The 18,120-nt window shown below is 38.1% G+C and overlaps 1 protein-coding gene and 1 pseudogene across 2 annotated transcripts; both read right to left on the bottom strand.

Moving 5' to 3' along the window:
* Positions 1–1,014: 1,014 nt before the first annotated feature.
* Positions 1,015–15,476, bottom strand: mal2 (mal, T cell differentiation protein 2). 2 transcript variants are annotated; one of them, XM_051406384.1, is made up of 4 exons: positions 15,316–15,476; positions 5,512–5,682; positions 2,963–3,163; positions 1,015–2,148 (listed from the first exon to the last, which is right to left on the bottom strand). In XM_051406384.1, exons 1-4 carry the CDS (start codon positions 15,430–15,432, stop codon positions 2,077–2,079), a joined length of 561 nt encoding a protein of 186 aa, XP_051262344.1. In that variant the 5' UTR covers positions 15,433–15,476; the 3' UTR covers positions 1,015–2,076. The 2 variants fall into 2 exon arrangements, with proteins under 2 accessions (XP_051262344.1, XP_051262342.1); XM_051406382.1 differs by lacking the exon at positions 15,316–15,476 and adding an exon at positions 6,974–7,166.
* On the bottom strand, positions 9,794–15,309 carry LOC127366929 (CD209 antigen-like protein E; annotated as a pseudogene).
* Positions 15,477–18,120: the final 2,644 nt, after the last annotated feature.

Below are 18,120 nucleotides of genomic sequence, written 5' to 3'. Positions count from 1 at the left end.
CTGACACCAACGTATTGCTGTATATGTATAAACATTGGATAAATATGGAAAAAGTTGAGCAGTTGTAGATAACGGGAGACATCTAGTGGCTGAAATGAAAATTACAACATCACTTCTAACCCCAACAGAAGACACCTGGAGTTTGCTCGAGGTTTCTGCCTCTTAAAAGGAAGTTATGCGAACGTTAATTTCATGCACTTACAAATAATGAATCCATTATTTTAACTGTTTCTAATAAAAAAAAATGTATAGGGCGTAATGGTGTTTATAAATTATAATAACTGTTATTAGCTCTGACCTTTCCGAAAAGACTTTTCAACAGCAAAAAGTTGTGTTGAGATTGAGAATGTGGTCCCAGTCACAGGAAATCTTGAAAATTATTTGGATATAAAGGATGAAGGCATAATCTCACCCAGCCTGCACTGAACTAGTCTTGGCTGAGGTCTATTGTCAGTGGGAATACTCCAAAGATCTCATAAAGCTAAAGGTGTAAGAGGCAGGGCTTTTAGGGGTCAAAACCAGTGAGGTTTCAGCAACACTTGCACTGATAATTAGAGACATCGTGCAACCTTTTGTTGGAAATGATTCTGCCTTGGACACTGTTGTTAACCAGTTCCTGTACACATGCTGCGCTTGCTCTCATAAAACCCTTATGTGTTGAGCTTGACATTTTCTGACTTTGGCGACTCTTAGTGGTGACAGACAACAATGCACCCTGGAATGACACAATGACGAGACCTTTGTTTTTTTTCAAAACCTTTATTTATGTAGTTCTAAAATGCATTTTTAATGTCAAAAACATAAGATTTCAAAAACAATTTTTAAATTTTTAAATTAATAACTTTTAATAGCCTAATGCAAACAAAAATATACAGTTAATATAACTAACGCACAGAAGCAAGTAAGACAGTTACTGATTTGGCAATTTTACGATGCATCAACACAATCAAACACTAAAAACACACTATTTTACATACTCAAATGATTCATAAGTAGATAAAGATTACTCAGAAATATAGTAGCTGACAAAATATTTTTTTATTGATGATCAGATTACATTATTAGTTTGTAGTATAACACAAACGACAGATTTATTTAACCCAGGCCTTGGTCAAAAGGTATTTATCAGTAAGTCACTGGAGTTAGTCACATAGGACAGCACTGTTTAAACAGTAACACATATTAATAGCTACAATAATGTGAAAAACAGTTATGCCGGATAGGCCGAGAAAATTTAACAAAAAGTGCTCACAACAAATTCAAATTTAAACTTTGAAATTCATATATCAGATCAACTCACATTTGAAATAGTTTTCACATAAACATGTAATAACAGTCGTGTTAAATCTAGAGTGAGTTTACTGCTCTTTAGCACCAAGGTAACTGGAGGACAGTGAAAACAATCATGTTGCTTTTTAGGGTCTTAATTGCACCATCACATTAATGTTCTGTTATGCAAAACCTGTCAGCAGCATACATAGGCTCGTTTTTGTGGTAATGGAAATGGAAAATATGCCCTCCAATATGGATATGATTCAGAAAATGGGGAAATACTTCATGATATGTATGATAAACAAAGGGGGTGAAAAGAAACATAACCTAAAACTGTCACAATCATCACTTACACTTGGCAAATTGACCCTGTATTGCTTCAGAACATTGTATCATATACAAGGTCCCCTCACAACCTTCCCTAACTTCCCACTTTTTCTTGAGAGCTTAATGAAACAGGGAAGTCATTGGTAAGCAGCAAAATAACTGAGCATCAACTTAAACAGCTATTCTTTAACCCTGACCTCAAAATATGTTATTATTACATTTCTCTAGACCAGACTGAACCTACCTAAAACCAATCCTTTCAATATCTCAGAATAACTGTAGGAATGTTATTGTGCAGAAATCTGTTTCGACTGAAGAAATTTTGTCATCTATATTTTTCCTAATTACAAAGTTTGCACTAAACTAAACTGAATAGCAGAGCTCGCTATGGAGCTCTGGGTGGCGTAGCTGATTGTTTTAATACATGCTAAAGTTATGAAGCAGTTATAAAACTACTTTGTGCTGGTTTTCCTGGGTTTACATCCGCCACCTCTTAAAGCCCATCACCATACTGCAGCCATAGCATAGTGTCACCACAAACGCAAATATCTGCAACAAAAAGGAGAGAAAGCAAAAAACTGTTGGTCAGACCTTTTTTTCAAATGACTTAAACACATCAAAATGTAAAAAATATTACAATTTACAACAGGCATATCACAAGAAGGCTTTCTCATTCTAATCAGCAGCTAAAATATTTATTCATCAAAAGTACAAACGTTTCATAATGTTTAGAAATGGCCTATTTGTTCATTATCAGACAATATAGAATACAAAAACCCAGTACAGCAAATTTGGTAGTACATCTTAGGTCAGCACAGGAGTTTGGGTACATTTTATCAACATAAAACAAGACCTAACCTCATGTAACCTAACATAACCTACTATATTTCTGTCAAAAGGATTGCTGACACTGTTTTATGGCCTGACAGTTCTAGCTGATAGTAGGACTCCACAGGCAAACACACTCACTCTATTAATTTATGGCAACACAGACACATTAACGTTATCAAAAGGTGCATGCAAAAACCTAAACCAAAACAAGACCAAAACCAAAGTTTAAGTCAGTAGGAGGGTTGCTTTGTACATGCTTTGTACAGCCCTGTTACACACTGTGTACAGTGTGTAACAGTATGAATAATGAATAAGCAGCGGGGGGAAACAGCATGTATATATTATCACATGTACTGTAACTCAGTGAATTAAGGGTTTATTTTGACCAAACCAGAGTTGGTGTATTGTTGGAACAGTGAAAAAACTAAGTTTCATTTAGTTTCTGTCAAGTTTGAATGAAATGCGTTTTACTATGAGCTAAACAAACAAAGTAGGTTAAGTGTTTTTTTTTTTAAAGACTTATAGCACTCACCGTGGCCGCAACATTAATACTGTATTGCCTATCGTCCAGGACTGTGAATATATTGCCCCGAGGGTAGGTTATACACATGACAGTCTCAGTGGTGTTAGGCATCGTCTTGATGTAGGCTCCTCCATTAGCTGCTGTAGTTGCTGCCTCCAGAACGAAGGCAGCAAAGTAAAAAAGCAAAGCCATAAAATGGTAAAACACATCCTGAAAAAAAGGAGAGAGAACGCATTAGAAATGAGTACAGAAAGGTAAAAGTGTTTCAAGTGTAAACAACTACAGACATAATGTCAAAATGTGTTTTTAGTAAACTTGCTGAACAACTGTAAGATTCCACAATACAAGACAAAGACTGCAGCAGGTGGGAACAAAGAATGACCAACATGAGTTTTATTCTGTTGGGTAATTATCAGACAATAACTGCGCTGCTCGCTGCAGCTACCTGTAGTCAGGCATTCACATAAAAAACATCTGTTAAAGAACTGACCTTTCACATTAATTGCAAAGGACAACATGGTAGATACAACAAACATGGCAAATAAAAGAGAGAATCAAAAACACATGAGAGTGAAAAGGTTTAAGTGATTTGGAAACCATCATATTAAGAAAGAAAGACAGAGAGAGAGGGATTAAAGCTACAGAGGGAGAGAGAGGGCATGTCAGGGAGTAAAGAAGGTTAATGAGACTTTGTGTTGCGAACGCTGTGAGCATGGCGGGACTACAGGCAGGCCTTTGTGGCTTTTTGGTGTGAGCTCATCATCCATGTCACTCATTGTTTGGCCGAAAACAAACAACCCCACACGCCTGGCTACTCCTGGGAGGCTGAGGCTAGGCTGGCTCTGTCCAGACTTAACACCACCACAATGACCAGAAGCAAGAACATGGCACAGGTTCTCACTTTTTCTCACACTTTTTCTTACAGTAGATTGTCATAGTTATTGCACTAATGGAAGATGCTCTCCAAAGTCTTGTAATAGTGATTCCATGTTATTCACATTATGTATGTTATTCTGCACAGCGTGCTAGAGTAATCTTGCAAGGCAGCTAGACTGCAAAATCATTAGATCATGGGAGAATTCATCTTACCAGGCTGCATTTGAGCCAAACTACAGTGGTTATATACCAGTTGGTCTTTTGGTAAAGTACTGGCCGCTACAAGGGTGCGTGTAAGGTTTAACGCAGCAAGAAGCGACTGTTAAACCACAATGCCGCCGGCTAAAGAGGTTAGCGTAGATGCTGCTATAGCAGGAAAATATAGCCAAGAGATGGCACTGCAGGCTTTTCTCTATGGACAATATGTTTTCGCTCTTATTCTGACTGAGTTTGGTAAGAATTTGATTACATTTCATTCATTTATCCAATTGGTTAAAGATAGATGTGATAGACAGATGGTTCATCCAATCAACTGGCAAGTGTCTGCCCTTTTTCAACAGTTTCCAATGACGATTTCCCAGATGTTTATTATTATTAGACTATTTGATCAATCGATCAGTGAACTAGTTGGTCTATAAAACCCCAGAGAACAGTGAAAAACATCCATCATAGTTTACAAAAGACAAATGTCATTAAATGTCTTCTTTTGAACAACCAATCGTCAAAACCCAAAGAGACTCATCTTTCTGTAATGTAAGATAAGGCAAAGCAGCAAATTCCAAATTTGAGAAACTTGAATGTTTGACATTTTTCCTTGATTTCTGATTGGGTAATTTCACATTAAATCCTAGCTAAGCTAAACTAACTAAAAAGAAAAGGGCCATAGTCACCTGAGTCACAAAAAAGCCACTTTACATATATATATATATTAAGTCAATTTATAATTTTAATTTAATTTTGGTATTTGGGTGCAACTTGCAAAAATTGACAGCCAGCTTCTAACAATTCAAGTTACGATTACTGTATAAATTGCAAACCTCCAGAGCTCTTTTGTTGCAGGAAAGTCTTTCAAGCCACCTTTGAGACAATGATTTGAGACAACTGTGGTTTACACTGGCACTTAATCATTCAGAATAGGATAACAGACGTTTACAGCAGACACTGCTGGTTTAATTTTGATTGTTATGAAATGTTTGAGTCATTTTAAAATGAGGAAGCGTAACTATCCAACTTTTCTAGCAGTCACTGTTTGATATGTAGACATGGCACAAGCTGAACGGAAAACTGCCAACAGTTGCTGCCATGGCAACATGATCAAACAATGACAGCCAGTCTTAAGCAGCTCCAGTCTGTTGCGGTTTATAGGCTTTAATTGTATAATTTAAGTCTGATATAGATGGTATTGTTCTGATCAAGGAGGGTCTGAAAGTGGACTATTAAGAAGTAATATGGTGTATCTGAAATTACAGTTTATTAATACCAATAAATATTCTGTCAAACACAATGAACATTACAAATATTAATACTGACTATGTTGCATGCCATGTCTGCTCTAGACAGACAACTGTGTATAGATAGCTAGCTTTATAGATGGAAGTTTGAATGAATGGAAAGAGAGATGGACAGATAAGCAGACTGACTAATTGACTGACTGATCAGCTTGTTTATCTATTATAGCTTACCAAGAAATTCCAGTCAGTGTTGATGCGGTCTGCCAGGCCAGTGATGAGGAGCGTGAGGTAGGCGGAGGAGAGGAAGAAGGTGGTGACTGAGACAAACATCACCCAACCCTGCAGCAGAGGCACGGGCACATTGGAGGAAGCCACCAGGATCCATACTAGAGCGCCAAATAACTGAGGATATAAACAAACACTAGTTGCAGTTTATTTTATTCTAAATGCTAAACCCTTGCTCAGCTCCTTAATCTTCTAGGCTGCTCTGGTCCATTTAATCACTCATTATATTTATGACACACTAGGAAGACATCAGGTTTAGCAACTCTACATATGTAAACTGGTGTTGTACCTCTTCATAGATACTTTTCTAAAACCTCCTGATCTCATACCAGCGCTCTCAGTTTGCCAAATTTAAAATCCATACACCTCACTCAGTGGAACGCATTGGAATATTTATTTTTATGTAAGGTAACCAGGAATAGCCATGGTGCTAAAAACTGAGTAATGGTCCCACTGAATGTGTGACTGAATGGATTTTATAATGACACTGAAACTGTATTAAATGTGGATCAGTCACATCTACTCTGGTGCATCCTTAATTGTGAGGTATATTTGCATAATCTCTAAATGTTGCTTATAATATTTAAATGTTGTCTCAAAGCAACCTGTTATTTTATCTCCAGAGCTCCCCTATGTATTGCCCAGTGCTTCTGTTATTGCAAGGCCATATGGACAAAATACACTGTTGACAGAAGTGATGACTGAGTTATCTTTTATATGATTTATTATGGACAAAGGGGCAAACAAAGGTAACATAATTGATTAACACACTAAACAAGATGGTGGTATGGAAAGACTATGGAACTTTAGGTTATCTACTGTTAGTTACTAACAGATATAATAGATATAACATGTAAATGCTGATAACAGCCCCAGCTCATTTATATGACTTCATCAGAAGGCCTGTCTGTTCAGGCCTTTAGCTGCAAACAGGCCTATAGATAAGTAGTCATATATTCCTAAACGTTAAGGTAGGTATGTAAAGGCACAAAGAGAAAATAAAACTGGCACTTTTTAATTTCAGGATTCTTATTTTATTTTAAAGGAGCTGGTGCACATGATTTGTTATTTTACATGTCTGCTCTGGTCTGTATAAGAAACAAGTGTTTAACCAGTCTTGCCACATCGCTTGAGGCGACATTTGCCCTTGCTTTGGCTGTCAAATGTAAGTAATAAACTCAGTCCCCGGCAATCACAGAGTCACCTGTGTTGGAGACGTTTGAACACTGCAGACCAAAGAGCAAACAGCGTGTTACAGCCCACAGATTCAGGTCTAAGTGGACAAACAGGTCATCAATTATTAATAAAGAAATATGAACAGAGAACACCACAGTGGTCACTCATACATTTAGGAATATATATCATACAGTTGAATATCATTAATAACCCTCTAAAAAGTGGCACTTACTATTTCTAAACAGACAAGGGCTCCAGAGTAAGTTCTCAATACTTCCAGTCCCAAAGGTAGAGAAATAGTTGGCGCTGGGAACGAGGTGGCAGCGGGATTAGTGGCTGGTTCCGACATCTCTATATCTCCCTCTCTCTTCTCTCTGTCTCCCCCTCTCTTCTGACTCTCACCCTCCGTCTCCCACTAAAAGAGACTCCGTTAGACAAAGGACGGGAGCAGCGGGGGAAAATTCCTCCGGAGTCATGTGTCCCCCAAACAGGTCGGACAGGTGCAAGGGCCACTCCCTGGAAACCTATGCTGCATTCAGGGACCTCACGGAAGCTCCTACTTCCAGATATCCAGTGTGTAAAGCTCTGTCAGTTTGAGGAAAACAAACGACTTTGATGCAGCAGATTACATTGAGCCCACAGACTTCCTCAAGATCATAATCCAAGGGCAAATATGTAATTAAATTTAAATCTAATTAAATTAAATCGTTTAGATCAAGCCTATATGTGCAATATTGGCAAGATGAAGACAATAAAATGGGGATGAGTCATATCAGCTTTTAATTCATTTATTAGTAGGAGTAGCCATCACCCATAATGAATGACAACAACATGCATTTTCTTCATGACATTTGAACACCTGTATCCATATATGGTTATTAATTGTTATAACATGGTAATAAATTTGGTTTGGGAATCATACATCGGCAGTTTGCATCAGACATTGGTATGGTAGTATCAAGTGGTGTATCGGCCATCGAGAGTATCAGTTCTGGCTAATAAATCCAGGGCTGAATTTCTTTCCCAATACACCCATGATGTAGGCATATGTCATAAAAGGCTTCAGGGTATCTTTACAACCATTAAACACCGTAGACGGATCTCTCCTTTACTCCTCCAGTTGTTGACATAGATTTTTAGGCTGTCCACACCCTAAATGTCAGTTCTTGATAACTCTACAATAATTCACGTTGTAAAGGTATGTGCTCATCTTGCACTTATTCCAACACCAACTGAAGGCAACAAACTTACTCTGACTTTGTCCTCTGTTAGAGCTCTTGGCTCTCTCTGTGTGAACAGCCACCAGTAGACACCTCAGCTCAGAAACATTAATGAGAGGGAAAATCAAATAGTTGGAGTCATGACTAGACCCTACTGATTTATTTAACTATGTTATGAAAGAAATGAGGGCTGAGAAAGCCTTCCCCAAGTTGTTTGAAAGGTAAATATTAGTTTAAGAGTTAGAGTAACAGCTGAGGAGAGAGGAGAACTGATTTCCAAACTGACTTGGTGTTACATCGGTTGGTAGGAGCAGTTTCTAATGGTAAGCCACAGTTAATGTTTAGCTAGGACTTGGTTTATGTGAACCAATGTTGACATAACCCCTTGAAGGGCACGGGCTTTGTTCAGTTTAGTGTAGCTGGCAGTGAGAATCAATACAACCTGTATAGTGGTGGAGTACTTAAATAGTCTAATCTAAGGTACTTGTACTTTACTTCAGTCTTTTCTTTTCATTCCACTTTCTACTTCTACTCCATTACATCTCAGAGGGAAATGCTGTACTTAATAAACATTTATCTGACATAGTTAGCCTACAGTTACCTTACAAATTAAGATTTTTTACATACACAACATATGAAAAGCTTAGAAATATGATTCTTATTTTGAAAGCACTTAATATAGAACAGTTTTACAGTGTAACTTTCCATCATTTATAATGTATTAATTCCAGAACTTATGGTGTAACTTCCTCCTAAGAATCTGTATATCTATGAATATGTATGTATACAAGCTACTGGTTGTGCAATATGGCCAAGACCAAGAAAGTCAGGAAGGGTTTTTTAAGTTACGTTACAACCTTCATATGGAATCTTTAAAGCACAAGTTATAATAATATAATACATAATAGTATAAAAGTCACAGAGGCCATTTTTCTGCATTGAGTAATTTTACTTTTAATACTTTGGTACCCTTTTTCTGATTACACTTACTACTATGCAGGACTAATTACCTTTTACAAAGTATTTTTACAGTGTGGTATTAGTATTTCTTTACTTTCTCCACCACTGTCTAAGACCATATAATGATCATGTGATGTAAAACAATTGTTTTAGTCCAGCACTGCAGACATTTTTTTAATGTCTGATTGTTTTCTAAGGATCAAGGAAATGGGTGAGAAAGGACACATTTTCAGAAGCAAAGACAGTATTTGACCCTGTTCTCTGTAGTTGAAAAGACATGTATTCCAGTGAGTCTTTGAAGGCCTCACTGTCATCTATGGAACAGCAAGAAGAGATTAATCTTCTTTCTGACTATACTGTTGATTCTTTTTTAAAGTATTTTTTTTGGGGGGCGGGGGGGCTTTTTATTGCCTTTATGATAGAGACAGCTGAAGATAGACAGGAAAGGGGGACAGAGAGAGGGGATGACATGCAGCAAAGTTGGATTCAAACCCTGGGCCACTGCAGCAAAGGCTCAGCCTCGATACATGGGTATATAGATGTTGATTCTTAAGCTTTATTCAATGCAGCAAATTTCTAACTGTAAGATTTAAATATTGAAATGATGAAATATACAATCCACTTTAATACAATTCTAATTAGTTTTATTTTTCAAATAGACCAGTAAACACATACAATGACATGACCTTTTTAACATAAAATACACACATCAGGGTCTCCCTGATAGCTCACCTGATATAGCTGGTGCCCCAAGTCCTTGCTGCAGCAGCCATGGGTTTGAGTCTGACCTATGGCTCTTTGCTGCTTGCCATTCCCTCTCTCAGCCCACTTTCCTGTCAATCTTCAGCTGTCCTATCTAATAAAAGCAAAAAGCCCCCCAAAACACACACACACACACACACACACACACACACACACACACACACACACACACACACACACACACACACACACACACATATTGTCATACCTGCAATCAGAGCACATAACTCTAATAATAAATGGAATATGAACTGTGTGCTGTTGATTTTTATGAATATGAATATGATTAACATCATAACTTCAACTGTGTTTACACACAAAATAAGTAAGGCCTACAAAATAGACTGATTTTACTTAACAAGCTTTTCTGTCAAAATAAAAGTCAAACATCAGATAGCAAATAATTTAAAATAGATTTGTTTTTACCACACACTCACACATGATCCATTCCGAGAAGTTTGTGACACACTATTGTGCCTGTCTGTTATCTTATATATGTCCAGAAGACATCAACATTAACTGAGAGACAAACCGAAATGGCTGCCCACAGAACCTTAATGTTCACACACCCATGAAAAAGTTTCATCACAAGGTGCGTCATTCCATGCCGCTGTGAAACGCGAGAACTCGACACAGTCTTCGATTCCACCATTATTATTCAGCTCCCCATCTTCCCAGAATCGTGTACCTTCCAGGTTAGTTCCATTCACCCACTTCCACTCATCTTGCTGCTCCCCGCGAGACAGACCGATCCAGGTTACGCTAGAACTTCTCTTGACAAACTCCAGCTCAGCTTTTGTGGTTATAATCACAAGGTCCGCTTCTCTCTCTTGACAATCTTTTCTGCTCTCTTCCCAGGTTTTACTCTCTCCCGCAGCAGAGAGATAGCAGCACTTGTTGTTGAATTGTATCCATCCTTGGTGGCAAGGTTTATCTGGAGAAAGCACCAATGTTAAAAATTAAGTTATGTTATTTACAACAACTCAAAATGGTACTTCTACCTGGCTAAACCACTAGTCCTCAAGCACATGCCTGATGTAAACACCCCAAATCATATAACCAAAGAGAGACTCCTGTTTAACATTAAACAGAAAGTACAGGAATATTTAGACCAATTGGATCCATCGATAATCAAGCCTTGTTCTTGCATTGCTGATGAGAAAGACGAGCAAAAAAAAACTTTATTAATTGCCTGAAATGATGCCGTAATAAGTATGATTACCCTGACCCTTGTGTTCAATGGAAGACTTGCATGCATTTTATCACCCACCAAAGTCTGTTGATGTTTGATAGTGTTCCTGTACTTATTTAAGCAGTAAATCCAAATCAAAGAAGACCTTCTATTCAAGGTTCAGTTTCTTGCTTAAGTACATGTCTTACCTGTTCTGTTGAGATTGTATCTATTGAGCTCTTCTTGTAACTTATCTCGACCTGCAGCCACAGTATCGTATTGGCTCTGCAGAACTTCCATCTCTTTTGCCAGATTGCTGGAATACATCTTCAGTTGATCTCGCTCATCTTTCAGTTCGTCTCTGCTTTTAGTGATCTCATTAATCAGGTTTGCATATTTCTTGTCCTAGTGACTGATAGTATTGGTATCTGCAACAAGTTTATTTAGAATAACTGAAAAACCATGAAAATTATCAAGTGACCACTTCTCAATAGAGCGAAACTTAATGCATTTTAGTGATTCATTGTCACAAGATTAAATTGAGATTAAGTTACATTGACTATTCAGATTTTAAAAGTTATCTTAGACTTTATAACCAACACTAATTTCTGCACTCGATTTTGCTGTTTAATTATGTTCACTGTTGAGGTAGAATTGCACTTACTGTGGGACACCAGGATCACAGTCAGCAGAAGAAGCCCCAGACACAATGCAGAAGCTCCAATCCAACACACTGAAGCACAAATTATCATCATAAGGGCAGTGTTTCTCCAATGTGGGTACACGTACCCCGAGGGGTACTTTGGTGTACCGCAGGGGGTTCTTCAAATTGTCTTTGAAATGTTAATTTAAAATTATTTAAATTAAATCATTTATCATACATGCATACTTTCTCAAAATAATTATATTTTAATAAATCAAATAAAAAAGTTTGAGAAACCACATTTCACTGAAGTTGCCCTGCCACTGAGAATGACAGAATACCCTCAGTGAAGCTCAAGCTCATGTTTCTCACTGAATTGTTTGCCGTAAATTTTGTGATGGATTTTAAATCTACACTTAAAAAGTAGTTCAGTTAATAGACCAGACAGTGATGGCACAGCATTGTATTGTATCTCTTTATATAGGAATTTATTTTCTACCAAAAATGTTATGCGTTGGTCAGGGAATACTTGGCTATATATATATACGTATATATATATACGTATATATATATTTCAAAGGGGATACACTGATAAAAGAAGTCTGAGAACCACTGAAATGAGGCAGTGGAAACCACAAATAAGCAATGCAGATGTGAAAATTAAATGGCTTAATAAGAAGTACATCATAGCCTTTCTATAATGACTACCACTACTATTTCAGCTATAGTAAATGTCATACTATTTATTGGTGCGTATTCTTACCTGAACTCTGAGATCTATTGACAGTAGCGATCAGATTACAACTATTTCTTCAACTTCTCTTGATCCAGGTCTTCACTCTCGCACTGTTCACTTAGTTGCACCAAATTGTTATTATTAGGTGCAATGATGATTTTCTGTTGTGGAATTTTCTGTAATCGACTCCTGACACCTTTTGGCCAGCTCTGCTGCCCAGTACCCCAAACACTCAATTTCCCAGCACCTTGACCCTGTTGCTGTCCAGTGCAACTGAGCTGCCACCTGCTCCTCTTTCCTCTTACATTACATTACTTGTTTCATTTATTTAAAAGTCTAGGTCTAGGCTAATTGGGAGTTCTATATATAACACTGTTGTTAATATTAATGGGCATGTTATTGCACAAATGGGCTAGATCTGTACTCTGAAAGAGATCCTTTGTTTGGCTGTACAATATTGCCCACCACTGGATTTATACTGAACTGCAATAGTGCAGGGTGCCACAGCAGGAAACGTTTGAGAACCACTGCTCTACATAGAGTAATTTTGAAAGTAACTTGCCCAGCACTGTATATAATGCATGTGTGAGGGTCTGGCATCTAAATCTAAAGCACCGCCCTGTTAGGTAGAGTCAGAGGGAGCTCCCCGCCTTCATAAGGACAGGTGAGGGCAATTAGTGCCTCTTTGTCTGAGGCCTGGTTGTGTGGCAGGGTTGCTTTGTCATGCAGGTAAGGGAGAGAGGAGGAGGAAAATGCTATATTGCCTTATTAGAAATCTAATGAGATCTTTTGTATATTTAGTTGTGGTGTGACTGTCCTGAGTGATCCAGATGGAGCATGCTCTGTAGCCCTGTGCTGAAGAGGTATGTCTCAGTGAACTTTGGGGCTTCATTAAACTGTAGATATATCCCTAATATGATAAAATCTCTTCAGGCAAAGACTCAGCTCCTCCATCTCCCCTTTTAAGCCAGAGCAGAGCTTTTCAACTGTTGCATTGCTTCTTAGCAGAGCCTCACATGAACAAGGTAACTGGAACCAGTATGGTAATGTAGGAGAGTCATGCCCTCTGAGGTATGTTGTTGTCAGCTGATGAGACTGACTTTTGTTATGTTTTTCTTTCCCCTTATTGCAGATTTAAGGCCAGACTGCTGCTTTGCCTGAGCCAGTTCGCCAAGGCGGTTGGCGAATGTGTTACAGACTGTACAACTTAAATAATCTGTAGATGGTCGAATATTGTCTTTTTATATTGGGTTTAGTGACCCTGAATGTCTGTGAATCTGAACCAACTGAAACTCATTGTATTTTCCGTCTTTTGTTTTGATTAGGCAGTGGGACGACCTGCGGGGAGTAGTCGTGGGATATGCACCCCTCCTTGCATGCACTGTGGTATGTTTGAAGGGTAGTGGTCACTTCACTGGTTTGTAGGTTTGACTTTCCTTGCAGTGCAAGTTGTAGTGTTTGTAGTGATCAGTGTGCACACAAGGTGATTTCTATTGGGTGATAGAGTCTCCCCGCGGTGAGTACCCTGTTCTGCCTATTTCTCGCGACAATTTAATCTTATTGTATTTTATGTTATGGTGAAGCCATTTGCTATTTATACACTGGTTGTTTCGACCATTTTAGTATTGTGGAATAAACTAATTTTGACTAGTGTTATGGTTTCTCTTTTCTTTTTCAGGTCTTTTGCCAGTATAATTTATTTTTAATAAATATTATTGGAGAGCTGAATGCACGTCTCCTGCTTTTCTTGAACCCTTTAAAAATTGTGTCAACGCTCAGATGGTTGGTGTCTAGGGCTGGTATAGTTCTATTCTGTGTATCGGTCCGCGTTGTAACCTGGGTGGGGTCACACATGCAATGTGCACTTTATTACACACTTAATTCAAAAACATCTATAGCACTCACCATGGATGATACATTAATAAAAAATCGTTCAGGACTGTAAATATATTGCCCCGAGGGTAGGTTATACACATGACAGTTTCAGTAAAGGTAAAAGTGTTGTAAGTGTAAACAACTACAGACATAATGTCAAAGTGTGTTTGCACCGACTGATCACTGCAGATACCTGTTGTCAGGCATTCACATAAAACAGGCTATCTGTTAAAGAATTGACCTTTTACAATAATCGCAAAGCATAACATGGTAGATACAACAAACATGGCAAATAAAAGAGAATCAAAAACACATGAGTGAAAAGGTTTAAGTGATTTGGAAACCATCATATTAAGAAAGAAAACAGAGAGAGAGGGATTAAAGCTACAGAGGGAGAGAGAGGGCATGTCAGAGTACAGAAGGTTAATGTGAGTGTGTGTTGCCGACTCTGTGAGCCTGGCGGGACTACAGGCAGGCCTTTGTGGCTTTTTGGTATGAGCTCATCATCCATGTCACTCATTGTTTGGCCAAAAACAAACAACCCCACACGCCTGGCTACTCCTGGGAGCAGGACCTGGAGCCCGAGCCAAAGCTGGTTCTGTCTGAGGGTCCAGACTTAATTCTACTACAATGACCTAAGACAAGAACATGAAACAACACTTTTTTTCCTATTATAGATACAATTTATTTGTTGTAGTTATTGCACTAATGGAAGATGGAGAAAATAAACTGTTTGGTGACAGAATACAAGTCTAAGTTATCTTTTATATGGTTTATTTTTGAAGGTAACACATTTGACTAACACACTGAAGAAGATGGTGGTATGGAACGTATATGGAACTTTAGGTCACCTACTGTAATTAATAACAGGTATAACATGTTGAAAAGTCCTTTAACATTGGGTACATGCTGAAAACAGCCACAACTTGGCATTTATACTATATTTGATTGTTACCATCTGAAGGCCTGTTTACTGTACTGTGTACAGGCCTTTTACTGCAAACAGGCCTATAAATAATCGTAAGCTTAAAGGTAGCATGTAAAGGCTCTGATAAGGCCCACAGATTCAGGTCTAAGTGGACTAACAGGTCATCAATTATTAATAAAGAAATATGAACAGAGAACACCACAGTGGTCACTCATACATTTAGGAATATATATCATACAGTTGAATATCATTAATAACCCTCTAAAAAGTGGCACTTACTATTTCTAAACAGACAAGGGCTCCAGAGTAAGTTCTCAATACTTCCAGTCCCAAAGGCAGAGAAATAGTTGGCGCTGGGAACGAGGTGGCAGCGGGATTAGTGGCTGGTTCCGACATCTCTATACCTCCCTCTCTCTTATCTCTGTCTCCCCCTCTCTTCTGATTCTCACCCTCCGTCTCCCACTAAAAGAGACTCTGTTAGACAAAGGATGGGAGCAGCGGGGGAAAATTCCTCCAGAGTCATGTGTCCCCCAAACAGGTCGGACAGGTGCAAGGGCCACTCCTATGCAACCTATGCTGCATTCAGGGACCTCGCGGAAGCTCCTACTTCCAGTTATCCAATTTATAAAGTGCATATGTCAGTGTGACAACTTGGTTGTTGTATTATTCCAAATGTAATAGTAATGACGACTACAGATGCAGTAGATTAAATTGAACCCACAGATTTCCTCAAGATCATAATCCAAGGGCAAGTAACATATTGCTATTTTTTAAACTGTAGAGATCAAGCTTGTATGTTGAACACTGGCAAGGTGAAGACAATACAATGTGGATGAGTCATATTAGCTTTAATAAGTAAATATTAGTTTAAGGGTTAGAGTCACAGCTGAGGAGATAGAAGAAGTGATTTCCAAACTGACCCACATTTACCAACACATGTAACTGAAACATCAAGCGATGGAGGGGTAGTATTTTGGGAACATAGTTTTTTTCAAGTAAAATTGCTGTGTTACGTCATTTGGGAGGAGAAGTTTCTAATGGTAAGCCAAAGTTAATGTTTAATTAGGACATGGTTTATGTGAACCAGGGCGTGAACTACGGGGAGCCAGGGGAAGCTTGGCTCCTCTTAATGAGACACGTGCTCCCCTGAAAACATGAATTGTGAAATTTTGGAGGGGTCTCTAAAATATTAACAATATGCAATTGTTTGTATTTTTCAGTATCTTTCTCATCCTTGATCATTCAATTGGGATAATTTTGATGTATGTCATTAACTTATTCATATATCAGATGTGCTGACGTATGACTACATAATTGTTAACTATCATTATCATTGTATTATAAACTAATTTATTTGAAACTAATTAGATTACTAATATAAGATGGTTTTCCTTAATTCATTTTTAATGATTTTGAGATTATTGGTTTGATAAAATAAGCATTATGAAGGTGTCACTTTGGGCTCTGGGTAGCATTTCTCACTACTTTCAGAATTTTTACAAACCAGACAATACATTTTAAAAATAAAGTTGTTATAAGAATGTCTATTATCTTAGATATTTCCAGAAGGAGAGCCTAAATGACATCAACTGAAAAAAACTCAAATGGCTGCCCACAGGACCTTAACCTCCACACATCCATGTAAACACCCCAGGTAATATACATCAGACCAAAGAGAAACTGTAACATATACTGTAATAAGAAACAAGTTTGATAAAGATGCAATACTCAACTGCTGTAAAGTACCAAAACATCAGAAACTGGATTAATAATGTGTATAATAACTCATATCAATCAAACTTTGATACAACAGTGATTAACCATACATTTAGATACTGTATAGACAGAAAACAGGCAGAAACAAACTAGCTTCAAATTTAAGTTTTAATTACAGTAAGGCATATTCAGTGAATTATTCTGATTCAGTTCAGGTGACTTCCACATCACACAGTGTCAGCTAATCTTATCTTCCAGGAATCACAACGTTTACAAGAAAGCCTTCCATTCCATTACACATAAAGGTTTTGGAGGTCTAGTGTGTAGTCGATGACATCACAGCGCATCTGAAGAAAAAGAAAACCCGATTATGAGTAAAATAATATTACCAGAGAAATACTCTCACCACCAGTTCTATTTAGGTCCTCGTGCATATTTGATCAAACATTTACTGCGACTATCTGCTCAAAGCCCTCTGTTGGACACTTTAGATGGTAAAAATCACCAGTTGAAGAACTGTTACCTGAAGTCTGACCAGTCACTTCCAACCTCACAAAGCGTCAAGTATTCTTGTCTTCCAGGGATGACAACATTAACATAACGGCCTTCCATTCCATTGCACATAAAGGTTTTGGAGGTCCCATGTTCAGTAGACGAGATCACAGCACATCTGCAGAAAAAGAATTGTGAGCAAAATAATGTCAAGGGAAAAAAACTATGCAGATCTAAACATTAGCTGTATTTACATATTCAAGATGCCATTGTGGCGAAAAATACGGGTTTCTGTTTGGAAATGATGTAGATATCCAGTGTATTATGCTATTACCAAAAAAGCTCCTAATAGAAGACGGAGGGTGCTGATACCTGGGATTAGTGTTGCCATTGTCCTTGAGGGAATTTCCAATGCGGATCTCAGCTCCATTGATCCTTTCTTGGCAACAATCTCCTCTAATGGTGATGGTGACAGTGTTAATTTCATACGTCTTCAGGAGGTCCAGTCTCCACCATGGGTTTTTATCTCTCTGTGTGTGGGTACAGGATCCTAGGTGCCAGTTGCTGGCATGATTTCCATCAATGGTCCTTTCAGGACCAAACATTGAGGACTGAGTGACTTTTCCACCTTTAGCAATATTTGTGACTGAAAAAAGTTACAAAACTTGTTATTAAAGATAGTTCAAGGAAGGCACAGTAGTATTACATATGTGCCCTAAATCCCCAGAGTACAGGCAGTCAGCATATTTTTAACTTTTACTGCGACTATCTGCTCAAACCCCTCTGTTGGACACTTTAGATGGTAAAAATCACCAGTTGAAGAACTGTTACCTGAAGACTGACCAGTCACTTCTGGGATAGTTCAAAGAAGGCACA

The sequence above is a fragment of the Dicentrarchus labrax genome, unplaced genomic scaffold (assembly GCF_905237075.1).
Source record: "Dicentrarchus labrax unplaced genomic scaffold, dlabrax2021, whole genome shotgun sequence".
Taxonomy (NCBI): Eukaryota; Metazoa; Chordata; class Actinopteri; family Moronidae; genus Dicentrarchus; species Dicentrarchus labrax.
This window is presented reverse-complemented; position numbering and strand designations above follow the sequence as displayed.

Excerpts from the sequence above, each read along its gene's own strand:
- mal2 (XM_051406384.1), bottom strand. The coding sequence starts at position 15,432 with ATGTCGGAACCAGCCACTAATCCCGCTGCCACCTCGTTCCCAGCGCCA. Across the intron at positions 5,683-15,315 it reads CCCTTGTCTGTTTAGAAATA|TTATTTGGCGCTCTAGTATG; the intron begins GTAAGTGCCACT and ends TTATATCCTCAG. Across the intron at positions 3,164-5,511 it reads ACACTGACTGGAATTTCTTG|GATGTGTTTTACCATTTTAT; the intron begins GTAAGCTATAAT and ends CCTTTTTTTCAG.